Source organism: Phyllostomus hastatus, unplaced genomic scaffold (genome assembly GCF_019186645.2).
Source record: "Phyllostomus hastatus isolate PE091 unplaced genomic scaffold, TTU_PhHast_1.1 phas_contig_57, whole genome shotgun sequence".
Taxonomy (NCBI): Eukaryota; Metazoa; Chordata; class Mammalia; order Chiroptera; family Phyllostomidae; genus Phyllostomus; species Phyllostomus hastatus.
The window spans coordinates 4,241,238-4,268,661 of record NW_025333912.1 but is presented as its reverse complement, the minus strand read 5'-3'; the positions used below and the strand labels follow the sequence as shown (position 1 = coordinate 4,268,661).

The 27,424-nt window shown below is 37.4% G+C and overlaps 1 protein-coding gene across 1 annotated transcript; it reads left to right on the top strand.

The window, feature by feature from the left end:
• The first annotated feature begins 542 nt into the window (after positions 1 to 542).
• SUMO1 (small ubiquitin like modifier 1) lies at positions 543 to 27,145 on the top strand. Its single transcript, XM_045847612.1, has 5 exons — positions 543 to 680; positions 16,031 to 16,105; positions 18,641 to 18,718; positions 22,212 to 22,283; positions 26,298 to 27,145. The coding sequence occupies exons 1-5, from the start codon at positions 669 to 671 to the stop codon at positions 26,364 to 26,366; spliced, it is 306 nt and encodes a 101-aa protein (XP_045703568.1). The 5' UTR covers positions 543 to 668; the 3' UTR covers positions 26,367 to 27,145.
• The last annotated feature ends 279 nt before the right edge of the window (positions 27,146 to 27,424 follow it).

The window sequence follows — 27,424 nt, the reverse complement described above, 5'->3', positions numbered from 1 at the left end:
CTTCTCTCCCTGATCAGTTCAGAACTTTTCAGCAGCGTGTTTTTCTACCATAGCCACCAACACTGTGTCCAATGGGATCGTTGTTTTCTTTTGCTTCCCTCTCCCCCATCAAAGTCATGAGTTCGGAGGGGGTCCACTGGTTAACCAAAAACGTTAGCTCTAGGGTAAGAAACGCTGGTATCCAACTCAATTTATTTCCGCAGGTTGACGAGTAAGGCAAGGAGACAAAAGAGGTATCTCAGCTCAGCCTTCACAAATGCGCAAGGTGTTGCGCGGGGAGGAGTCCGGGCTGTCAGAACGGTGCCAAAAACTGAGTCTGGGGACCGGGAACTTTTCCCGGATGGGCTCGAAATCCAGGTGCACGGCCTAGTTTTCGGTGTAGCACACAGGACTGTAGTTAATTCACCCACAGGACCACCGCAAACGAGCAACCAAACTTCAGTCCCCGGTACGGTCCACGCCCCGCCCCGTTTTCCTACATCGCCTCTCCTCTTCCCCCGCCCCCATCCCCGCTCCCAGTGCGTAGCGGAAGTGACGCAAGACATAGCGGAAGTCCCTGCATAGTGTTGTGCTGTGGGGAAGGGAGACGGATTTGTAAACCCCGGAGCGAGGTTCTACCTACCCGAGGCCGCTGCTGTGCGGAGACCCGGGGTGAAGCCACCATCACCATGTCTGACCAGGTATTGGACTGGGAGCCGTCTGATGGCGGTGGTCGAAGCCTTTCTTGGCAGGTCCGCTTTGCCGCTAGGCTGGGGCTGGTGGGGATGGAGACGCGGGGGAGGGGAGCGACGGCTGGTGGGGGGGGGAGGGGGTCGGCTGGTGGGGACTGGTCTGGCCAGGGATGGGGGTGGACCAGAACCAGAGGCAGTAGGGCCTTCCGCCAGGTCTCCGAGATCCGTCCAGCCCCTCTCAGGGCTCGCTCATCACTCTCAGTGTTCCAGCTTCTCTGATCGCGGCCTCCCTTAAGTCACCCCCCTTGCAGAACTCAGCTGCTACCTCGCTGGGAGGGTGAGTCTCTGGGGAACTCATCTCCCTCCCTCTTTGAAGGACCTATTGCAGAAGTATAGCCCTAGGCCCCAGTTATGTAACGGGAGAGAACCTCTGCAGACCTGGGAGGCTCTGTAGCTCTTAGAAGCGGGTAGACTCCACTTTCTTGGTTCTTGATCTTCGGCTAGTCCCGAAGTGGGGACGTGGGGGCGGGGGGAGGGAGACGTTGTTGTCGGGTACTGCTGGAAACCTAGAAAGCTGTGCTTTCGGTTCAGATTGCAGCTGGGGCCGGGCCGCTGCCGCTGTTTTCCGAGTCTTTTTCCATGTGGGGGTTCAGAGCTGTCTGCTTTTCGTGTGCTTTTCCATTTCTTACTCGGGATTGGTTTAGCAACCCTCCAGTTGTGAGAGAGCACTCGGAATAATCAAGAAACAAAGTAGAGCAAACTGCTTGAACAACACAAAACATTTCCTCTGGGCCTTAACCTGAAAATGTCTGATTCCTTTGAGGAAAAGATAGGAAAGCTTTGTGTATATAATGCAGTTGCAGAATGTGCGGAAAGCTGCCTATTATGGCAGAGTGCTCCATCTCAGTGTTAATATCAAGAATATTCTTCGGATTTGCACTCAGTCAGGAGAATCTGATTGTCTGTGGTAAGTTTTTCTTCATCCTTTTCTAGTTAACCGGGCTTACGGCTAATTTTGAATTAAGGGTTTTTTTGGGAGGCGGGTGTCTAACCTTCTGTTTTTGTTTCCTAAGGCAACTTTGATTCTTTAAAATATTTTTGGACCTTTTGTTTGTTTAGTGATAGTTATCTAGAAAGCTTTTTCATTCAACTCCATAATGTACTTGAACTTTTAATACACTTCCTTGGCTTGTAACCCAGTTCAGTTTTTTATTTCTTGACTATATAGCAAGTGAGGCTTTTGTGGATTTGTCCTGTTGTGCAAAATGTATATTTACATTTTTAATAACGAACTATGGAAATGATCCCTGAAAGTATAGCCGTATGTATTTACATTTTTAAAGCCTAACTGTAATCTAGATTTGTTTTGGGTGGATCTTATTACTAACAGTCTAGATTAATTCCCAAGTTGGTATGGGAATGGCATTGTAAGTATCTCCCTAGATAGTTGTTTACTCGGTTGCCAGGGACGAAAGAACAGGTGTAAATGTTTCGTTTCATCACCCTTTAATTTTGATGCTCAGAAGTGACTAGGAAGCATGTTGAAATTTACTAGTTGGGTAAAAGCAATGTACAGAAGGAACTATAAAGTAAATTGTAGAATTTATTACTGCATTTTTACCTCTGGTCATTTAAAAAACACATAAAGGAAGAAATAAAGGACCTAAGACACTTAAAAAGGTGGCCTTATGCCCGAGGGCCTTTAGATTCTTAGGGGGGTAACTCAAGGCCAAAACTTTTTTCATGATAATACTAAGACATTATTTGTCTTTTTTCACTTTGATTCTTTCATGAGTGTTCAGTGGAGTTTCTAAAGACTAACATGACCTGTGTTACCACAACAGGTTGAAATGTAGAAGCAGATATGAAAATTCAGCTCCTTTCCATTAAGCCAGACATTGAAGAAATTTGAAAAAATGAAAAATAGTGTCAACTCTTCTCACTAGTTTTGTTTTGAAAACAATTGTTTCTTTCTTTATTTATTTTAAAGATTTTAGTTACTTATTTTTAGAGAGGGAAGGGAGGGAGAGAGAGAGAGACAGACAGACATCAATGTGCAGTTGCTGGGGGCCATGGCCTGCAACCCAGGCATGTGCTCTGACTGGGAATCGAACCTGTGATGTCTGGTTCGCAGCCCACACTCAGTCCACTGAACTACGCCAGCTAGGGCTGAAAACAATTTTTTTAAAAACTGATTTTAGAGAGAGAGAGGAAGGGAGGGAGGAAGAGAGAGGAACATTGATTTGTTGTTCCACTTATTTAAGCATTTATCAGTTGTTTCTTGTAAGTGCCCTTAAGGATTGAACCACAACCTTGCCTTAGGGCGGCAGTGCTCTGATCAACTGAGCTACCTGTCCAGGGCCTTGAAAACTATTTTTAATAAAAACCAAAACCATTTGCTGCCCTGGCTGGTGTGACTCAGTGGATTAAGCACCGACCTGTGAACCCAAGGGTTGCTGGTTTGATTCCCAGTCAGGGCACATGGCTGGGTTGCAGGCCAGGTCCCCAATTGCAAAAGTGGGAGCCTGCAAGAGGCAACCGATCAATGTAGCTCTTGCACGTTGATGTTTCTCTCCCTCTCTTTCTCCCTCCCTTCCCCTCTCTCTAAAAATAAATAAAATCTGTAAAAAAATGAAAAAAAAAAACAAACCCTACTTGCTAATATATGACGGATTTACTGTTACTTTAAAATGACTTTTTACCTGTAAAACACTTTTCAGTTTCAATGTTTAATATTGTAAACCTCAATAGGTATAACTAACCTGACAAAAATTTTATGGGATTCTAAGTAATTTTTAAGGTCATATAAGTCCTGAGACCAAAAAGTTTAAGAATGTGTTCTAGTCTGATAGACCAGTATCATTGTTGATAATTGGGACTCAGTACAATGACATGTTGAATACTAAGGATTTAAGGAGGTAGGAAGCTGACCTCTTATCCTTAAAAGCCTTTTGAAAAGGGAATAAGAATCGCAAGCTACTACTGTACAATATCATCCATTGTCTCTAAAAGACAATTTTTATTTAAAGAAAGTTTTATTAGAACAATATATTTTCTTTAAAAAAAGATTTTATTTACTTATTTTTAGATAGAGGGGAAAGGAGGGAGAAGAGAGAGAGGGATATCCATGTGTGGTTGCTTCTTGCATGCCTCCCACTGGGGAGCTGGCCTGCAATCCAGGCATGTGCCCTGACTAAGAATTGAACCAGCAACCGTTTGATTTGCAGGCTGGCACTCAGTCCACTGAGTCACTCCTGCCAGGACACAATGTATTTTCTGAGGTACCCTAAGGAGGCTATTGTCTGGTGCTAAGATACTGAAATTGAGTAATGACTTCAGGTTAAATCCACAGGTGTCCAACACATGGCCCATGGGCCACATGCAGCCCAGGATGACTATGAATGTGGCCCAACACAAAATTATAAATATACTTAAAACATTATGAGGTTTTTTGTGTGTGTGTGATTACTTGTCTCATTGTATTTAATGTGTGGCCCAAGACAACTCTTCTTCCAGTGTGGCCCAGAGACGCCAAAAAGTTGGATGCCCCGATAGACAGTAAATTCACACAGGACTTAAATTCTGGGTTTTCCATTTATTAGTGAAATATTATTTTTGGAATTTGAGTAAAACACTTTGTTATAATTGTATCAATTCCAGCATTATCCAATAGATTTTTGGGGCCATTACTGAATAATACTCTAAAATAGGTTCTTAACCCAAGGTTCATGGACCCTAAAAGGCTGAAAATCCAATGAAATTGTATGGAGTGTTTTGTGAGTATTTGTGCATGTGTGTTTTTTAGGGAGAAAAGGCCTATAGCTTTCATTAAGAGTATGTGCTCCTTCACAAAGTTTAAGGACTAGCTGTAATAAATAACAGATCTGTTTGGGTACTCTCCATTAGCGTAATCTCATCTTGCAGCAACACTAATAAGCGTGTATATAGAACCAGAGCTTATTATCAAACCAGTAAGGGTAATTTGTACAAATGTTTTCCCCTTCTACTTCCCTCTGTTCAAGTTTATAGTGTTTCTTTTCCTTACCAAAATCATCAATGGCAGCATGGACTGCACAGCTCTCAGTTCAGGTCTGTTAATTTGTAATAATTAGATGACTGATTTGCTTCACATCCTAATTGAAGCTGTTCTAACAGGGTTTACTCTCCCCATCCCCACCTCAGACAGACTCATTGGATAATTTCCTTTTATTGTTAGTCAGGGATTTGGAAGCATTATGTAATAGCAGTTACCTGTTGGTACCTAACGAACTACCTTAAAACTTAGTGGCTTAAAACAGCAGCCTTCTGTTTTGCTCATAAATATGCAATTTGGGCACGACTCTGTGAGTTGGACTCATCATTGCTCTGTGTGTGGGGCCTCTGCTAGGATTACTTGGTTGGCTGGGTGCTGTCATGGATGGGCTCTTCATGGAGTCTCAAGGTCTGAGTGGTCTCATCATGTGTTCTTTTCAGTATGGAGACCCCGGGATATTCAGACTCATACCATTTTATGACCCACAGAGAGAATGTGTACTCCCAGAGAACCCTGGGTGGAAAAAATCTCAAGCCTGCTAGGACCTATCCTTGGAAGTTACTGCTGCCATTTGTTGGTCAGGCATATCACTAAGGCTAGCCTGATTTCAGGGGAAAGGCATTTATTTATTTACTTTCTGACTTTATTTTTTATTGGGATACAATTGACATGTATTAGTTTTATTTGTATAATGTGATGATTCGATAGTGTATATTGTGAAATGATCACACTAAGTCTAGTTAACATCTGTCACCACACAGTTACAATTTTTTTCTTGTGACAACTTTTAAGATCTTTCGTAGCAGCTTTTAAATATATATACAGTTCAGCATTATTAACTGTAGCCACCAAGGGAAAAACATTGAGATTCCGTTTCTCAGTGGGAAGAGTAACAAAGAATTTGAAGTTATCTCTAAATCTACCACATTATTGTGTTAATTCTGTCAGAATAGCATTGTTCCTTGCGGTATTCCTTACATTTCTCTGTTGATGTTTATTGGTCGTAGTGTAAGTTTGAGATAACAGGAGAATATGATGAGCTGGGTATATATTAAGATTCATAGTTAATATACTATTTGTCATAGACTAAATATGTTAAACTATAGTTATGGCTTGTGCATGTAGTGATAATGAAGCATTTCATGCTTTTGGAAGGACGATATATTCTATCTTCTCTCTGATAGATCCATGAGGTTGCTGCTAGTGGGTATTGCAAATATATAGGTTATAATAAAACATTTTAAAGAAAATGTGACCTAAACAACATCTCCTAGTATTTTGAAACTGAATATGTTACAGTTAGAGTTACTCATGAAGGTTGTTTGAATAGGTCAAATTTCAAAACTATAAAGCAGTCCATAAACTATGGTTTGACACCCATAGCAGTTAGAATGTTTCTTTTATAGCTTTTATACATAGTATTAAAAATTATTTATTTAAGTACCTTTTTCCACTGAACTGTTCAGTTTTGAGGGTCAAAAATCAGACTTTATTCATCCTTTATTTCATAAGTGTCCAGTACAGTGGCTGGATACTTAGTAAAAGTTGTTGAAGTGGTTGGATTCATTCATTTAATAACTCTATTGAGTGCCACAATATGGCCAAAGCACTATTCTAGAACTGGAATTGGAACATTGCCTCAAAAACATGAAGCAGCAGGTATCTTCTTCCTCTGCTTTCAGTTCCCATTGTTATTAAGGTTTGGTTGTTATGGCGTAGTTTTTATTTTCTGATATTTTTGTATACCTTCCTGATGTTTAAATCTGTTAGCAATAGTTACCTGGTAACTTTATCTCCAAGATGAAATCATTTACTTCTTCCAGGTCATTGGGCTTGTTATGGGTAATTTTCTCTAAGACTGGTTTAGTATCTCATTTTGGAATTTACTAAAATTGTGATTTTTTGGTAGATAATTTTCTGATATTCTACTTATTTGTTAATCCTTACCTGAGGACATTTTTTCCTGAGGACATTTTTTCATTGCTTCTAGAGAGAGGAAGTGAAAGAGAAACATCGATGTGAGAGAGAAGCATCTATTGGTTGCCTTCCATATGCACTGAGGCCAAGGATAGATCCCACAACCTAGGCATGTGCCCTGACTGGGAATGGAACCCGCAACCTTTTGGTTATGGGCTGACACTTCAACCGAGCCACACCGGCCTGGGTTGATACTCTATTTATTTAAAAAAGTCATCTGGGTCCTGGCCAGGTAGCTCAGTTGGTTATAGAGTGTCATTCTGTTATGCCACGGTTGGGGGTTTTGTCCCAAGTGAATGCATAAATAGGTGGAACAACAAATCGAGATTTTTAAAAAAGATTTTATTTATTCATTTTTAGAGAAAGGGGAAGGGTGGGAGAAAGAGAGGGAGAGAAACATCAATGTGTGAGAAATACATTGGTTGGATGCCTCTTGCACACCCCCAACTGGGGACTCAGCCCAAAACCTAGGCATATGCCCTGACTGGGAATCTGGGGAGCCAGCCAGCAACCTTTGGATTTTCAGGCACTCAATACACTGAGCTACACCAACCAGGGCAGTCTATTTAGATATGTTGTATTTGTTATACTTTTTTATTTTGACCATTGTTTTTGCATTCATTTGCCTTTTCTGAGCTAATGATAATCTGAAGGAAAGACTTAAAGGAAGGAAGGGTGGAGTTGTTTGTTGGATTTGTTCTGAATATCTAGGGCCAGTTGTTTTTAAGGGTTTTACTTAAGATTAATGTGTATGAAAAACACATAAATGTACCGTTTGCTGAATTTTCACAAACTGATCACATCCATGCCACCAGCACTCAGGTTAAGAACCACTGTCCTAACTACTGATACACAGATTAGTTTTGCCTGGTTGTATACATTTTAATTTGTAAGTGGAATCATACAGTATGTATTGTACATCTGTGTCTGGCTTCTTTTGCTCAGGATTGTTTGAAGATTTGTATGTTGTTAAATCTCACTGCTATATTGCATTCCATTGTGTGACTGTACCACAATTTATTAGCATTCTGCTTTTGATGTGCATTTGAGGCAGTTTTCTAGAGACCTGTTTTTAACATATGCCAAATGATACCTATTTATAGCACCTTCTATGTCAGTTCCAATTGCTTTTGGACTGAATAACAGAAAGTATCATATATTAGGTTAAGCAAATATGTAATTTATTTTTCTCATGAAACAGGAAGTCTAAACATTAGTAGTTCAGAGCTGATAAGGCAGTTCCACAATGCCCTCATATTCTTTCTTCTTTATCCATAACAGATGTGTTCACGCTCATGCTTGTCTCCTTGCAGTCACGAAAAAAAAAGTTTACTTTGTGTCTTTGTATCAGGCAAGAGAAGGGGATGGATAAAGGGTAGAAGCAAAGGAAAAAAGTGTGTCAGAAAGTATGTACCAGCAAAAAGTATGTCATCTAGATTTCTGGCCAAGATGGAGGCGTAGGTAGACACACTGTGCCTCCTTGCACAACCAAAATAAGGACAACAACTTAAAAACAAAAACAACCAGTACTGACATAAAATTGAACTGTATGGAAGTCTGACAACCAAGGAGTTAAAGAAGACACATTAATCCAGGTTGGAAGGAGGGGCGGAGACTGGCAGCCAGGCAGAGAGTGCTCGAGGCAAAACAGTGGCTGGTGGACCCCAGGCTTGTAGGTGGCGGCTGGCAGACCCTGGGTGCAGGGTGGCAGCAGACGGACCCAGCAAGCTGGGAGACAGCGCACAAGGAAGCTGGCGGACCGGGCGGTCCCACATTCGCATGCAGATAAACCAGGCAAAACTGGGGAGCAAGATAGACCACACAGGCCAGGGTTCCAGCGAGGGGAAATAAAACTGCAAATCACTGATTAAAAACACCTGTGGGGGTTGAGGTGCCAGGAGAGACTCCCAGCCTCATAGGAGAGTTTGTTGGAGAGACCCACAGGGTCCTAAAACATACACAAACCCACCCACCCGGGAACCAGCACCAGAAGGGCCCAGTTTGCTTGGGGGTAAGCAGCAGAAGTGACTGAAATCCATCATAGAGCAGAGCAAGCCCAATTGTTCCCTCTCCGACCCCCTCCCCCACATACAGTGTCACAACCCAGCAACTGGGTTGCCCCGCCCAGTTGAACACCTAAGGCTCTGCTCCTTACTACATAACAGGCATATCAAGACCAAAAAAATGGCCCATACAAAAGAACAGATCAAAGCTCCAAAAAAACCACAACTAAGCAACCAAGAGATAGCCAACTTACCAGATGCACAGTTCAAAGGACTGGTGATCAGGATACTCACAGAATTGGTTGAATTTGGCTGGAAATTAGATGAATAAATGAAGGCTACACTAAGTGAAATAAAGGAAAATGCACAGGGAACCAATAGTGATGGGAAGGAAACTGGGACTCGAATCAATGGAGTGGACCAGAAGGAAGAAAGAAACAACAAAACAGAAAAGAATGAAGCAACAAGAATTCAAAAAAATGAGAAACTTAGGAACCTCCAGGACACCTTTGAAGGTTCCAACATCTGAATTATAGGGGCACCAGAAAAAGAAGAGGAAGAGCAACAAGTGGAAAAGTTATTTGAAAAAATAATGAAGGAGAGCTTTGCCAATCTGGCAAAGGAAATAGACTTCGAGGAAGAGAGTCCCAAAGAAGCTGGACCCAAGGAGGAACACACCAAGGCACATCATAATTACATTACCCAAGGTTAAAGATAAGGAAAGAATCCTACAAGCAGCCAGAGATAAGGAGAAAGAAACCTACAAAGGAGTTCCCATCAGACTGTCAGCTGATTTCTCAAAAGAGACCTTACAGGCAAGAAGGGGCTGGAAAGAAGTAGTCCAAGTCCTGAAAGGCAAGGACCTACATCCAAGATTACTCTATCCAGCAAAGCTTTCATTTAGAAAGGAAGGGCAGATAAAGTGCTTTTCAGATAAGGTCAAGTTAAAGGAGTTCATCACCAAGCCCTTATTTTATGAAATGTTAAAGGGACTTACCTAAGAAAGAGAAGATTTTCACAACCACACCTAAAGCAAAAACAAACTAAGCAAACAAGTAGAACAGGAACAGAACCACAGAAATGGAGAACACATGGAGGGATAGCAACAGGGGAGTGGGAAGAGGAGAGAGGGGGGAAGGTATGGAGAATAAGTAGCATAGATGGAGGTAGAAAATATGGGAAATGTAGAAGCTAAAGTACTTATAAGTATGACATCTGGACATGAACTAAAGCGGGGGGATGTAGGTAGGAGAGAGAGTGCAGGTTGGAGGGGAATGAAGGGGGAAAATGGGACAACTGTAATAGCATAATCAATAAACTACATATAAAAAAGTAGTCATCTCCTGTCTCATTGGTCAGCATAGTATCACATGGCCATAAAAAAGCTGAGAAATATGTTTTTTAGCTGGCCATATTTAGGTTTCCTTTTGTAAGGAAGAGGGAGAAAATGCAAGAAAATGCATATTGGGTAGGTAATTAACAAAATCTGCTATACCTCTAAATCTGTTTGCTGGTACTTTTGGGTACATCATACCAATTTTTTCCAGGTTTTGCATAGTCGAGGCTCAAAGAGGATGTTTTACAAAACCAGTACAATTTTCAGTTATAATTTTTAGTTCCTGTGATGTTGTCTGTGAATAGCTAGCATTTAAACAGAATTCTAGGGTTGCATGTAAATTTCCAGCAGACCCAGTATCTGGACAGCTTTACTTAAACCTTGAAGTTATGGAGCTAAATCTGGTCAGTTGCATTTCAAATCTCCAGTACTCTCATTAAGTTTAAACATATGCAGCATAAAAATGAAGGTGTATATGTATTTTCGTGTTTTTAGAATAGTGGTATATCTACTGAACTGTGAGATGACTTTATTGTAGTTTTGGGGTTTGTATCTTTTAATAGTGGATATAAATATTAGAATTATTCAATTTAACTCTTGTTGAGTTTTCTTCATTAGGAAATAAAATGAAATAAGCTGATGTATTATAATAAGACCTATGGTTAACAGAATTTTTGGAAACCTTGCATTTTTTATGAAATGTTTTATTGTGGAACATTTTAAAGTATGTATAATTGTACCCATATACTCATCTCTTGGCCTATCTTACTTTGTCTATACTGCCCCATTCCACTCCCTCATTATTTTGAAGCCAATCCCAGATATCACATTATTTTATCTTTATTATTAAATACTTTAATATATATCTAAAAGTGGACTTTTTATAAAACCAGGATACTGTTATCACATCTTGAATAATGAACAAAATGGTAATAGAAAAAACACAATAATAAAAAAACTTAAAAATTTAAAGAAAAATGAACAGATTTATCATTGTCATCAAAGAGAATAAATGTATTCTTTGTTTGGGCCCCCTCAGGGCTGCCCCCTTTTATAGGAGAATGAACAATGCTCATACAACTGGAAGGGTTAGTGACAGATTGGGGTAGTTAAATGTGATGCTCTCTCCAGTTGATTGAATTGTCAACATACTGATTGCCAGAGTGCCTTTGAGCAGACTTTTTATTCTTTGACTTTGATCTTGCGCAATGAAGTACTTCTCATGAATTTTGAACATTTGTGAATGAGGACCCTGTGTCTTCTCTCCTTTCCAGTTAAGGTCTCTTTTCAGATCCCCGACCATCTTGTATTTTCAATCTGTTCCTTCTATGTCTTCGAAAAAAAAGTTGATAGTGCTTGGTGCTTGATAAATTCCTTTGTCATTCCATTTAACATGACTTTTCTGTGGGTGACAGGTTCCTGAAAATGTGGAGGTTTCTGGTTCTTCTCTTTGATCTTGCACATACATTTACTTTTCTTTCCATTGCCAGTTTCTTCTGCTTTGGAGCTGTGTATCCTTTACAGCTAAACCAATCAGCCCTCTCTGGGATTCTGTTTTCTCTGATGACCTGGTGTCCCAGACCCAGTGCTGAATGCTTTCACTGTTTTGTAGCTAGTGTGCCATACCATTCTGTATTGGCTGCTTTTTTACAGGGGAGAGAAGGAAAGGCAGCATACAAAAGACACTGAGATCACTGGAGACAAACTTTGGCCTTTTTTGTCCAAGATCATCTCATTTTCCAGACTAGTTTATCAAAAGGAAGAAAAGAGCATATGAAAAGTTGGATGGCTGCATTAGGCAAACATGGGTCTATTAAACAAGTGGTACAGATGACACTGCTATAGTGCTGCCGAGTTGGGAAGAGTTCTTCAAAATGGAACAGAGAAAGGGGCAGCTTATTTTTGGAAATTTCAAATCCTAATCTTTCTATGTTCTTAGGAAATTGAAGTGAATTATCTCTTGCCCAACTGTGAATATAAAAAACTGAAAGGAGAAGGGTGGGCTGGGATGGGGGTAATAGGCAGAAAACTGTACTTGAACAACAATTAAAATAAAAAAAAATCCTAAAAAAACCCCCCAAAAACTGAAAGGATTTTTGTTTTGACTATTGTATGTAGTAGAAGTATGAAGCATTAGTAAGATTTTGTGGTACAATACAGAAAATAGTGCTGTCAGCTTAATTCAACAACATTAAACAATTGCCTAGTATTTGCCTGACACTATAGAGGTTATAAAGATGAAAACTTGGATTTCTCCTTGTAAACTTATAGGGAAGACAAGACATACAGAATAGTCACAGAAAACATTAATTTACTTAACAAGCATATTGAATATCTTCAAAGTTTTAGGCACTATACTTGACTAGAAATGCAAAGAAGAATAAGGCATACCAATAGGAACTTGGTCTGCTGGGAGATACAGATACGTATATAAACTTGTGGTTATAAAAGATAAAAGTATGGGAACAGTTAGAGTTTTCAGGAAAATAATTTTGTAGGCAGTGTGCCTCAGTTGTCTTGAAAGGGGAGTGGCACAGATAAGAGTATTTCAAGCAGAAGGAATTTGTATGTAGAGAGATAGTGGAGATAGGGTGGAGAGTGCCTTGCTCAAGGAATTGTAGATAGTACAGTTTGGGTAGAGCAAAGAATAGTATTAGCAAGAGAGAGGGGGGAGAGTAAGGCTGGATTGCCAGACAGGGACCAGCTCTCATGAAGGACCAGTGTCTGTCAGCTAAGGAGTTTGAACTTAACCCTGAGGTTTCTGGGCTGATTGGATTGCATTTTAGAGCAGTGACTTGGTGGTAGTTTGGAGAATTAATTGAAGGGACCAAGATTGTTCTCTGTTATGCTATTGCAGTAATGTTAATGGGCAAGAATGAGTGCCTGAGCTAAGGCAGTGTCTAGTAGAGAATGGGCTAGACTTGAGAGCCTTGAAGACAATTGTTAGGATGATGAATGATTAAGTGTGAGATTTAAGAGAGGAAGAATAGGCAGTTATGACTTTCCTCCAAGTTTTTTTGTGGGCATTTGAATGCATGGCAGTTGTTTATTGTAATTGGGAATCCAGGAGGAGTTGTAGGCTTTTTAATTTGATTTTGGTTTGTAGGACCAGGAGTTAAAGCTAACAGAAAAGTTAGAAAGAAAGCATTTGGTTTTGGACACTTACATTGAGGGTACCCATGGCACATCCAGAGTGGAAATATTCAAGTAGTTGGATAAGTGAGTGTGAAACTCAGAAAATTGTCAGGTTGGAGAGACTGATTTAACAGTTATTAGTACAGGCAGAGGTATTGCCAGTTTTGTTCCATACCACTGCAGTAAAATGACTTGTAATCTTTTTGCTGGTGGAAGGTCTTACCTTCAATTCATAAAATGGCAACATCTGTGAAGTGCAATAGAGTGAGGTATGCTGTATCTTAGAAATAGTTGTAATCATGGGTCACCTCGAGAGACAAAGAAGAAGCAGGGAATTGAAGGCAGAATCCAGACGTGCCACGAGTATTTAAGGAAATGGACAAAATGAAGAGAGAATGGAATCCTGGAGGTCAAAGGTGGAGGCTTAAGGAAGGAAGTCATCAAGGAAGAAGTGTTTGTTGTGTTAGAGAGTTGAAGAGGAGATCTGAAATTGTCCATTGATTAGTAGTAAGGAGTTGAACTAGTAATCTTGGTGAGAGCAATGTCAATTGGAATGGTGAGGGATAAATCAGATTACAGTGGGTTGAGAGTGAAAGTGGAGATAGCAAATGCTGAGTACTCTTGTAAGAAGTCTGATGAAAAAGAGGACAACAATTAGAGAAGCCAGTTGAGATGGAGTGTTTTTAAATTGGGAATAAATGCTATAAAAGGTATGAATAAATGGCAGTAGCATTAAAGGAAAATATTACGGTAATCTCATTTGGAAGGCTGAGGAGTGCTGTGGTTCCTAGAAGAGTTTTTTCAATACTGGTCTTTAGATGATGCCTGGAGTGGATTTCTGAGAGGATTTCAGGAGAGCCTGAGGGAGGATGTATAATCCTGGTAAAGGAAACAGAGACCACAAAGGGCCTAAGGTAGAAAAATGCTAATGGGCGTATTTGGGGAACAGTCAATAGTCCAATTTAACAGAATCCTTAGATTTGTAAAGAAAGTGGTAAGAAGAAAAAGGAAAAGAAACAAAAAAAACTGGTAAGAGAAAAATGAGAGTTGAGCTTGATAATGGAGGGACTCAGTGGAGTGCTTTGGGATTTGCTTCTAGACCTTGAAGTACTGGCAGCTATTAATACTTTTTGATCAGGGTAGTTATACGGTAAGAGAAGCTGTGCTTTTAAAAGAGTTTTCTGAACCAGTGTGGGCAATGGAAGGGAAAGAGTTCTTGTCCTGAGCAGCCTCTGTAGCTATCCTATCAAGGAAATACTGGAGCAGAATCACCCTATTGTGCTGATGTATTGCTGGTAGGCTTGGCGGGGGGGTGGATGGATGATTCTTTGTGCTAACTCAAACAAAGCTTCTTTACTAACACTCCTCCCAGTTAGAGGGAACTCAGGGCTTTGTTGCTTTTTTTGCCCTTCACTGCATAGAATAAGCTATCCTCACCCTCACTAGAAAACTTAAAGGAAGAAGCAACTGTTTTACTATGAATACAAATTCATGGAAATGTGGTGAGGCTGTTTTTTGAAGACAGTCTTCTGGTTTTCATGTGAAATACTGTTTCACTAAAGAAGGTTAATTTTGCCTGCTGCTGTAATATGCAGTAGTCAGCAAATGTTGAAAGTTCTGCAGAATGAAAAGCAGGCAAAAATCTACACTAACAAAGTCAATTCTGTTAATCTAAGCATTTCCCTAGACTCTAACCTGTATGTTCATGTTAAAAGGTACTTCTAATTTAAGAGGTTCTGTTAAATGTTGAGTGTTAAATAGCTTGTTTACTAGTTTTAAGTTATTGGCATGAGATACACAGGTAGTGGCCCTGTGATTTTACTTGTAAAATACAACATCATCGGTTATATTCTTACCAAGTTTGGATTAGCAATTTGAAATTGTTGTGAATAATAGAGTATATATTTAAATAAGTGGATAATTTGATGGCCAAGTGAAAATTTCCAGCCTACCTCCTTTACTAAAAATGACTTACTTTTACTTCATGACGAAGTGGTTTGAAATAATTTATTCTGTTAATTTCATTTTCTGTTCAGTATCCCTTCATTTGAAAGTATTTTATGACCCTCTTTTCTTCTCTTTTCCAGTTTTGTTTCTTCTTTCCTTTTCCTACTTAGCCTGTTTGTACTTTTTCCTTATTTCAGTTCACATTCCTCTGATTTTTTTTTAGCCAAGCCTAATCTAAAATTGGATATATTGCTTCAGATGTCTAAAATAATAGATAATATAAAACTGGTTTGTTTTGATTCAGGGATGCATTAGGCAGTACTTTGCTATTTGATTTTTCTTCCTAAATCCTTGCTAAATAGACTGCTTATGTTGATATGACTATTTTACATTTCTTAGTAGAGTTTTGTAATTGGAGAAGTTAACTTCTCCCAGAAGGCTGTGAGAAGATAATTTTGTAGTAGCGTTTGGTTAGGAATTCATGGAGTGCTGAGTTTCCTTTGACTAATAGGACTTGACTGTTGGCTAATGGTCTCCAGGTTGTCCCTCTGCCGGGCAGCATGAGCAGCGGGAACACCACCTGGTAACTTGTTAGAAATGCAAATTACAGGCCAACCCCAGACCCACAGAATAAACTGGGAGTCTTAACAGGTCTTTGAGGTGATTCTGATGGACAGTGAAATTTTACCACCATTACTGTAGGATAGTATAATAAAAGAGACCTCTCTCTTGATTTCTAGTGAACTGGTGTTTGGGCCAATTGACTTAGGACCTTTTTTGCTTAATTGACTGGCCGAGAAAATAAATGATCTTTGTGTTCTCAGGTGCAGATTTTGTACTCTGTGCTGAAGTAATAACTACTCATAAGAGAGTAATAAAAATAGCATATAGGAACTTTTATCTCTAAAATTACTTTTTTTTTTTTCAGGAGGCAAAACCTTCAACTGAGGACTTGGGCGATAAGAAGGAAGGAGAATACATTAAACTCAAAGTTATTGGACAGGTGAGTTTCATTATTTTTGACTCTTGAATATGGGAATAATTTCTGACACACAGGAGAAGCGATTTAAGTAAGGCAAATTATTTTAAAGTGGTGTTTTAAAATTTGCTGTGAACTGTTGGGGGTAGAAGAGGCTGATTGTATTTTAATTGTTCTTCAGGGCAGATTTAAGTCACCTTAATTTCTTCAAATAAAACCTTTTTCTTAATATGCTTCAGTGGCAAATACATTAAATAGTATTGAATGATAAGGCTAGGGCCCACCTTAAACAAAGGGCCGTCTCAGCTCTTTTTGAGACCCACTTCCCTTTTCTTGCACCTCATTTTGCTGGCTTATATCTTATTGACTGTTTTTGAGATGTTGATTGATAATTAAGGTTAGCTGAAAATTGTTGGAAGAATGCATTATCATAGTTGCTCTTTTAAAGGGCAAAATAATTGGTGGACTCTCACCATCAAAATATTAGAGTTCCATTTCCCTACATTCTACCAAACATGCAGTATTACTAGTCCTTCAATGTCATGCTAGTATAATAGGTAAAATTTTGTTTATTTTACATTTCTCTGATTAGTGAGGTATAATTTTTGGTCTACTATGTTTATATTCTTCCATTGATTATGTGTTCATATTCTTTTCTTATTTTCTGGGGTTATCTTATATAATTCACATATCATAAAATCCATTTTAAAGTGTATAAAATCCATTTTATAATTTAGTGACTTCAGTATTTTTACAAGGCTGTTCACCCATTACCACTGTTTAATTCCAGAACATATTCATCACCCCAAAAGACATTCTGTACTCAGCAGTAACTCCCCATCCTCCTTTCCACCTAGCCTCTAGCAACCACTAATCCACTTTGTCTTTATGTTTTTGAGTCAGATTTATCAATCTCCTTTTTCAAAAATGGTTTCTAGGGTTAAATCTTGCTTTAGAATGAGGATTTGTCAATGTAAAGATAGGGGAAAATCTCTGTTTAAGAAGAGAAAATACTAAAAAAAACTAAGTGTTACCTCTAATTCATCTGGATGTGATCTTAGTGTATGGTGTGAAGTTATGGTATAGATATTTTGTCTGTTAATGATATCCATAGAAAGAGAATTTGTTTTTCTTTACAATTACAGACGCAAAAATATTGTAAATGTTCAACTTCTAGTATAATTTGTGAGTATGATATGCAGGCATAGGAATTAGCTTTGAAACTTTACAATATGCACATGTTAATATTTATTCTTGATATTTGCCTGATAGCTTGCTTGACAGTCTGGGTAGAAGAAAAGAATTGAAAAAAAAAAAGAAAAAAAATTTGTGGTCCCACAAATCTATTTAACTGACTCACGTTCTTAATCATTTTATCATGTGAGAGAAACCAGATTCTGGGGTGACTTTCTATGGCAGGATTAAATTTTTCCGTCTGTTATTTTATGGTATACAAGGTCTGTGCAGAAAAATTCCAGACATTGTTAACGTAATGAGAACGGTTTGCTTGACATTGGTGTAACTTGGCAGTCAAGGAGAGTAGACTGGAATGCGCATGTGTGAACAATGATGACTTCACTGTACTAGTCAGTGGGGGTGGTAGATGCCATTGAGTGAGCATGTGTACTGTGTGGCTGTCTCATTCAAAATGACTGAGCTAGTACAGCAATGAATCTGCATCAAATTTGGCATTAAGCTGGAACATTCCTCTTTGGAAACTATTGGGATGATGCAGAAGGCTGTAGCTATGGGCAACTTGGTCATGGATCACATCTTGTGCAGAGTTTTTTGGCAAAACATCGAAGGCCCCAGGTGACTCAGCCCCTGTGCAGCCTAGATTTGGTGCCCTGTGACTTCTGACTTTTCCCAAAACTAAAATCACCTTTGAAAGGGAAGACATTTCAGACTGTCGGTGAGAATTGAGGAAAATATATATGATGGGGTAGCTGATGGCGATTCCAACAAAGGATTTTACAGAGTGTTTTAAGCAGTGGAAGAGATTCTGGGAGAACTCAGAGGTCTCAAGGTGCCACCTTCTAAAGCGGCTGGCTGAGGTATGATTGTCCTATGTAAATGTTCCTTGTATCTTCAATAAATGTGTCTATTTTTCATAGCACATGGCTGGATACTTTCTGGACAGGCCTTGCATGTCTCTTGTAGTTTGACCACCTTCAATAACATGTCAGTTGTTGGGGAGGTACTTTTTTGTTTTGAGTTGCTTTGGGGGGTTTGTGATAATTCACCTTTTATTTTAAATATAGAATGAACATACAATTATGAAGCAATGCATTCTCTTGACATACATGCTTTTACTTATGCTGCTAATTAAAAAATTCAAGACAGATTGTCTTTATGTTTGTTTTATTAAATTTCTTTTAAAATGGGTATAAAGCTGTGATTAAAGTGTTTTAATAATACCTGTTATGAATACAAAAAAATATTTTGGTGGGAAAATACAGGTGACAAGGTTTGTTTCTATTTGTGTAATTAAATAATTTGTTTCAAGCAAAGCAAATAATTTACACAAAGAGGGATAATTGTTTTCTTGTATCTCCTTAGGATAGCAGTGAGATTCACTTCAAAGTGAAAATGACAACACATCTCAAGAAACTCAAAGAATCATACTGTCAAAGACAGGTTTGTATATTATTGTATTAAATACAGTGCTTTCTTTGTCACTAATTTTCTTTATCTTTATGGCTTACCAGTATGTATAATTAAGGCAAGTACATTTTATCGATCAGTATGAAATTTTCTTGTTTGTAACGAAAAGTATAGCCATATGTTAAATTTAAGTACTAACATTATTATCTTTAAGTACTGTTTATTATTTTTATATATAATAGTAAAGATTACTGCTAATTGCATTCTATGCTTTTAATATCAAGCATTTCTCTTTTAAAAATCATATAGAAATCTAATTTATTAATACCAAATTCTCACAAATTTTGGCCTTCGTGAACTAGATTATTAAGTCCTTTAACCTGTCTAGATTCAAATATGGGCTCTACCACTGTTTGAGTAAGAATAAGTTATGTGCCTTGTCTCCCCCTTAGTAAAATGGGAACTTAGCCCTGGCTGGCTAGTGTGGCTTAGTTGGTTGAGTGCTGGCCTGTGAACCAAAAGGTTGCTGGTTCGATTCCTAGTCAGGGCACATGCCTGGGTTGTGGACTAGGCACCCCAGTGGAGAACACACGAGAGGTAACCACACATTGATGTTTCTCTCCCTCTCTTTCTCCCTCCCTTCCCCTCTCTCTAAAAATAAATAAATAAAATCTTTTTTTTTTTTTAAGGAACTTGGTAAAATGGGAATATTACAGAGCCTACCCCATGAAGATATAAGATGACCTGCATAAAGCTCTTAACATGATGCATAAAAACTGCTTAATTGCCCTGGCTGGTGTAGCTCAGTGGATTGAATGCGGGCCTGCCAAGCAAGGGGTTGCTGGTTTGATTCCCAGTAAGGGCACATGCCTGGGTTGCAGGCCAGGTCCCTGGTAGTGGGTGAGTGAGAGGCAAGCACACATTGAAAAAAAAAAGAGAGAGAGAAAAAATGCTTAATAAATGCTACCCATTATCATTAGTAATAAAATATAATTTTAAATAAATGTAATTGGAATTAGTGTACTGATGCTCCTGGACTTATGATGGGGTTGTGTCCCAGTAAACTCATCATAAATTGAAATATCGTAAGTCAAAAATGCATTTAATACACCTGATCTTTTGAAAGTCACAGCTTATCCTAGGCTACCTTAAATGTGCTTAGAACTCAATATTAAAAAATGCTGGCAACACAGTGCTCTGTGGAATGTTGGTTGTCTGTCCCTGTGATCACATTGCTAACTGGGACCTGCAGCTTGTTGCTGCTGCCCAGCATCATGAAAGAGTATCTTATTGTATACCACTAGCCTGGGAAAAGATAAAAATTCAAAATCTGAAGTACAGTTGATCTTGAACATCGTAGGGGTTATTTTATATGTTATATGTATTACATACTGTATTCTTACAACAAAATAAGCTGGAGAAAAAAGTTATGAAAAACATAAGGAAAATACATCTATAATACTGTATACACTTACTGAAAAAAATCTGCATGTAAGTGGCCTCATGCAGCTCAGACCCATGTTCAAGGTTTAACTATACAGTTTCTACAGCACACACATCACTTATGGATCATTATAAAGTCAAAAAGTTTCAAGTTACGGACCATCCAGATATAGGAGATAACCAAAATATATTTTAGTCATCGAATTGTGTCACATGATATTAACACAAGTATTGGAGGTTTTTTAGATGGTTTCTTTTTACAGTTAAAATTTACAACTTATATAAAAGTCGCTTTGGCTAGAAGAAAAAGAGATTACCTAGGAGTTATAGGATATGTAAAACAGTAAACATTTTTGTCTTTTCCGTTTTTGATATTTTTAAACTTGGTAAAATCTTATTAATTGGGGCTCAACTAGTTCACATTTGTAATAATACTGATGAGCACTAAAATTGAGTGTTCACCAAGGGAAAGAAACAAATATTAAGTGTGCTATGCTAGGTACTAAGACACATTGTATTTAGCCCTCACAACAATTCTGAAGAAAATTATATAGTGTTCTCTCTCCATCTATATACCAAGGAGTTGATTATTGAGGAAAAACAGCAAAGTAAAGAAGTAAATCACAAAGCAAAAGTTTATGGAAGGTGCTAAATTTGGGGAGATAATTAAAATATAATATCAACTTAGAATCATTTCCAACTTTTTATCTCCTTAGTCAAGGACATGTGTATTGATTTTAGAGAGAAGGGAAGGGAGAGAGGGAGGGAGAGAAATGTTAATGTGAGAAAGAAACATTGATCGGTTGCCTCTCATAAACACCCTGATGGAGACTGAACCTGAAACCTAGGCATACGCCCTGACTGGGAATTGAATCTATCACTTTTCGGCTTACTGTATGATGCTCCAACCAACTGAGCCACACCGGACAGGGTGGCTCAGAGTATTCAGTCTTTAGAAAAGATGTTTATACTTAGTTCACAGAGGCTTGATAATATTTTTCTTTTACTTAATAACATGCAAGGAATAGGAAGCTTAATTTGTTGGAGCTATGTAATACCCAGTAGAGATTGAAAAGTACAAAAAGTAAATATTTATTGAGTCATTTTTCCATTTTGTGTTTATTGATTGGTTTCTATAGAAACATTTTTGACCTATAATTCAGTGTGTCCTATAATTAAATTAAACTCAAAGAATATTCTACCTTAGTCAATTATATTTATTTAATATATGCCCTGGAAAGAATTTAAGTGTGAAATTGAATGAATTTAGTGAAATGAAGGGTAAGTGTGTGTGGCCTTATGTACTTCTGTGTAGTACATATTGAAAGATAGTTTTAATTTTGGATGTTACTTTTGGGACCATGTTTAAGCACTGAAAATCTTAATATGTTAAGTATTGAGCAAAATTTTCATAATACTTTTGGACTAAATTAATGATTCTTGATTTGTACTTAGTGAAGTTACTTCTCATTGCATGAGTCATATCTTAGCTATTTTGTTGAATAAGTGATTTAAAAATTATTTTAATATCTTTTGTGATACAGTGCTATCTATGCCGTCTGGCAGGTTTATTGTAGCTTATCTGATCAGCTGTGATGCTCTTATCATATTTCTATGATTTAATCTTTTTAAAACCAGTTTTGCTTGTACAGTTGGACGTGAGTGAGGGTGCTCATCCAGTTTCTGATTTTATCTTTTATGTTACCTTACAAATTTCAGAGGAAACTGTAAAATAGTTGTCAAGAGCACTGGCTTAGAACAGATTTGGCCTTAAAATCTTGGCTTGATGTGTGCCCTCTCCTTACCTTTGATTCCCTAGCTGTAAAATGAAGATAAGGTGATGGACAATTATGATTATGTATGTAAAATGCTTGGGACAGGGATGGCCTTGCAAATAATTTGTACTCAATAAATTGTAATTATGATGAAACAATTAGCTAATTTTATGTTCTATGTATTCTGTTGAAGCTTTCATGTTTGCTTTTTTGTGCATCAAAGTTTTTATTATCTCTTCTAAGATTTGTGTGTGTGTGTGTGTGTGTGTATATATATATATATATATATATGTTTTTTGCCTTTTTAGGGAGTTCCAATGAATTCACTCAGGTTTCTCTTTGAAGGTCAGAGAATTGCTGATAATCACACTCCAAAAGAAGTGAGTACAATTTCTTCTTTAAGTCAAGAAAAATTTTAAATTCCGCATTGAATGATTTGGTTCATGGTAAACTGCCCATTTCTTGAATATTCTGTGATTTAAGTGATATATCATTTGTCAGAGAAAAAAAATAATCATTTGAGTTGAACTTCCCATATATTGCCTTCAAAAGTACCAATATAAAGAGAAGTTGAAAGTGGAATGGGGTACAGAGATTGTCATAAGGCACATACTGTGTCTTTTTGAAGAAGGACAGATATTCCTCAAATTTGGCAGATTTTCTGGTACACTTTCATGGTGATGGTGACCTTTATGGTTTGATTTTGACTTTGACCCATCTTGAGAATTTCATATAGAAGCTTAGTGTATATTAATATATTTGGCTCTGTCATCTTGATTTATCATGATTTTTAATGCTCTGTTTTAATTTGTTTTATTGTATTATGTGGACTGTTTTCTATGTTTATATATTTCTTCAATTTGGGTTTGTCTGATGTTTCCTCGTGATTACATAGATTCAGTTTTGCATTTTTGGTACAAGTGGCACAGAGCGAAGCCGTGTACTTCTGAGTGCATCGCATCAGGAGGTACTGATGGCTCTTTGTCTTGTTATGGGTGTAGTTACTTAATGTGGTAACTGCCAGATTTCTCCATTGCGAAGTTATTGTTTCTCTTTGTAATTAATCATTTGTGGGGAGATGCTTTGAAACTGTGAATATTCTTCTTAAGATACTGGCCAGTGAGGGACCTCTTCAGGCTGGTGTCTGTGTTCTTTTTGACATGTCTCCATCTTTTTTTCCCCATCTTTTAAAAAGTTTTTATCTTAAACTAATTTTCAACTTATAGACTAATTTTCAACTTACAGAAAAGTTGCAAGAGTAGTACAAAAAATTGTACTCTCTTCTACCCAGATTCACCTATTTTTAACATTTTGCTACCTTTACTTATTATACTTCCCTAACCCCCATGTATATATTTAGGTATGTATACCCTATGAACTATTTGGAAGTAGGTTGCATGTACCATGGCCATTTACTACTTAATATTTTAGTGTGTATTTCTTAAGAACAGATATATTTTATGTAACCACAGTGCTGTTAATCAAATTTAGGACACTTCATATTATTAGAATACTTTAAGCTACAACCTAATTTTGTCATTTGTCCCAGTTGTGTCTTTTATAATACATTTTCTCTCCTGTCACAGGATCCAGCTCAGTATCAACATATTTTATTCAATTGCCTCCTTAATCATCTTTAATGTGGAATGTTTCCTCAGCTATTCTTGTCTTCTATGACATTTACATCTTTGAAGAATACAGATTAGTTATTTTCTAGGAAGTCCTGGATCTGGGTTATGTATTATGTTTTTGGCTGAATACTACATAAATGGTGATGTGTCTTTCTCAGGGTGTAATGATAGGTAATGTTAATTTTTTTTCACTCAATTTAACTTTTTTCTTTACTGTGTAATTGTTGTTTTTCCTCTTTCATTATTTGTTGGGACATACTTTTGATTGTCTTTCTCATCAAACTTTCCCCCCAAGGTTTAGTTTCTACCCACCATCTTGAGCATTTCTTTACTTTTTGGCACAGTAAGATGTTCCACACTCATCTTTTTTCCCTGTTTTAGCTTAAAATAATCTCTTAATACAGAACAGATACTAAATGCATTTTGGTGACAACTTCCTTATCATCACTAAGAGCTTATATTTTCAGAAAAGTAATGGAGCAGTGAGAAAGAGTAGATATTTAGGGAGTGGCTTCCTTGCCCCATTGTTCATTCATCTCTGCTAATGTACATAGTTTGAAGACACAGGCTGCCTTCCTGATTTCAAGGTTCCCTTGTAATGTTTGGAATTTCATTCCTTGCAGTATTTAACAGGCTATATGTGTAATTAAAATGAAGTTTTATAGCATCTTTAATAATTGAATATTTATATGTGTACCACAGCCAAGATAACCATAACACAAATGCCAATTTAACCACTTAAAAATTCTAAATCCATAGAAGCCTGTGTTTTATTTTTAGTTTTCTTTGCATACTTTAATTTTTTTATATTTTGAAATTCTGCATAAAAACATCACCTATAAAATATGAAACTTATCCCTGGCTGGCGTAGCTCAGTGGATTGAGTGCAGGCTGTGAACCAAAGTGTCACAGGTTCGATTCCTAGCCAGGGTACATGCCTGGGTTACAGGCCATAACCCCCAGCAGCCGTACATTGATGTTTCTCTCTCTCTCTTTCTCCCTCCCTTCCCTCTCTAAAAATAAATAAATAAAATCTTAAAAAAAAAACAAAGTACTCACGTTTTTAAAAAAATATATATGAAACTTTTCTTATTAGAGGTTATTGATCTTAGACTTTAAAATTTTTATTTTTCATTTGTTTTTTGTGGTTCATTATAGTTCAGTGAACACAATGCTAGTTTTTTATTTCAGTCTACCTATTGTTTCTCAATCTTGGCTGCACACAGGAATGAACAGATTCAGAGTCCTTTATCCTCAATAAGGGTGTACCTGGGTTACACCCTGTGTGACACCGTGCCCCTTTGTGTATTCTCCTTTTTTGTATAAAGACTCATAGTTAAAAATAAAAGTAATAAGACCAAACTATTAAACTATATAAAATGGAAAATATACTCTGAATATATCTGCATTCCCATTTAGCAGGCAACCATTAATTATTTTTTTTTAAGATTTATTTTTAGAGAGAGGGGAAGGGAGGGAGAAAGAGAGATAAACATTGATTGGTCAGAGGCAACCATTATTAATATAATAGTCCTCCTTAGCAGTATTGTTTTCTGTGGTCTCAGTTACCTGCAAGCAACTGTGGTCCTAAAATAGTAAATGGAAAACTCCAGAAATAAACAATTCATCGGTTGGAAATTGTGCGCCATTCTGAGTAGTGTGATGAAATCTTGTGCTGTCCCATGCTGTCCTGCTCCGTCCTGCCTGGGATGCGAATCTTCTCTCTGTCCAGTGTATTCGTGCTTTGTGTACTGCCCACTTGTTAGTCACTTAGTGGTTGTCTTGGTTTTCAGATCGACTGTTTTAGTATCTCAGTGCTTGTGTTCAAGTAACCCTATTTTACTCAATAATGGCCCCAAAGCACAAGAATAGTGATACTGGCAATTTGGATATACCAAAGAAGAAAAAACATAGTATATATGTAGGAAAAAGCGATATATATAGGGTTTGGTACTGTGGCTTCAGGCCTCTACTAGGCGGTCTGGAACATATCTCCACAGGTAAGTGTAATGTCTGTAAGAAAAAAAATTCTGTGATATTTCAATGCATGTGAAATTTGTAAAGATAATTGCCTATATACTTTGCTTAATTTCTATAAAAGGCATTTTAAAGGATCCCCCTTTTTTCCTGTAAGAATTGACAAGGGATGGAGTGAAAGATAATCTAGCTTATAAAACTGGAGGAATTGAATAAGAGTAGATATATAGATAATTTTTCTGCATTGAGAGTGGTCACTGTCAAAAAAATAATAATTATATGCCAGAAGGAATTCTAGATGACAAGCAAACCACTTGGAAATGAATCCTTAGGCATCTCTTTTTTAACTAAAATCACATGTATTTCAAAGTGATCAGGTTTTTTGAAAAAGAAAAGAGATTTTTATCAGGTAGTTACATACATCTAGAAATAAAATGCTTTTTAGAAATATGCCATCAAACTATTGTTTAAACTATGAAATACATGTTGCATTAGATTTAGTACTCTTTTAAGGTCCTTTCCGATACAACACTTAAGTTTTATATAGCGAATAAGCTGGAAAGTGAAATTGACTTAGCAAAGTAATAAATGACTTCATTGACATAGAATCTGAGGGAAAGACATATCTCCATGTGTCTTTAAAGGAACTGCATTCTTAATCTTGGAATAGTACAACTGTGGATCCCTTTGTATCTTTCTGTACCTTAAAACAGTGGCTGCATAATTGCAGTCAATTAAAAATCATGCTTTTATATTCTGTTAAAATGTTTTTATTTTCTCTTACAGCTGGGAATGGAGGAAGAAGATGTGATTGAAGTTTATCAGGAACAAACAGGGGGTCATTCAACGGTTTAGATATTCTTTTTATTTTATTTACTTTTCCCTCAGTCCTTTTTTATTTTTAAAAATAGTTCTTTTGTAATGTGGTGTTCAGAATTTAATTGAAAACTGACCCCTACCCCCTGTGTCTTTAAAACATCTGGTAATTTGAATTCTAGTGCCCATTCATTATTGTTTTGTTTTCATTGTGCTGACTTTTGGTGATCAAACCTTAGACCCCTTCATACTGCCCTCTCCTTTTTAAACATTACATGTGTGCACAGAGAGGCCACCTTTTTCAGGACTGTGCATTTTCAGGCTTGTGATACATGAGGTCGACCAATTCAAGTGTTCGTAATGACATTTCTAATTGGCCCGGAAGTTCTAGCTTGTGATTGCTTCACTCCTGGACTATGACTTTCAGTGGGAGATGGAGGTTTTTCGGAGAACTGAACCGTGGAAAATGACCTTTCCGTAACTTGAAGCTACTTTTAAAATCTGAAGGTCTGGACCAAAAGAAGAGAAATACCAGGTTGGAGTCAAGACGACAGATAAAGCAAGAGTAAAGACTAACTCCAAAGATGGCTTCACTGAAGAAAAAGCATTTTAAGAGTAAAGAAAAATCTTGTCAGAAGATCCCAGAAAAGTTCTAATTTTCATTAGCAGTTAATAAAGTTATTCATGCAGAAGTGTGTACAACAGAACACTGCTCTTTTTTATTTTAATTTGTACTTTTTGGCCTGGGATATGGGTTTTAAATGGACATTGTCTGTACCAGCTTCATTAAAATAAACAAAATATTTGTAAAAATCACACTAATGTTCCATTTTATTTTTAATTGTACAGAAAGAAAAAGAAAATGGCTGAAACAAGATTTTCTTGCATAATACTGGAAATTATTGTTTGTACGTGGTACAAATACATATTTTTTCAGTACTGTACAGTGACGATCATCATGGCTTTGAAGCACTGAAAGTTACTGAAGTGCCTTCTGAATTAAGGATTTAATTAAGGCCACAATACCTTCTTAAATATTCAGTGTTCTGTTTTTTAAAAATACTTGATATTTCTGTATGGTGCATATATATGATACA

Bases quoted from the DNA above. Each gene is read 5' to 3' on its own strand.
- SUMO1 (XM_045847612.1), top strand. The intron at 16,106-18,640 runs GTGAGTTTCATT...GTATCTCCTTAG, and splicing joins AACTCAAAGTTATTGGACAG to GATAGCAGTGAGATTCACTT. The intron at 22,284-26,297 runs GTGAGTACAATT...TTTCTCTTACAG, and splicing joins ATAATCACACTCCAAAAGAA to CTGGGAATGGAGGAAGAAGA.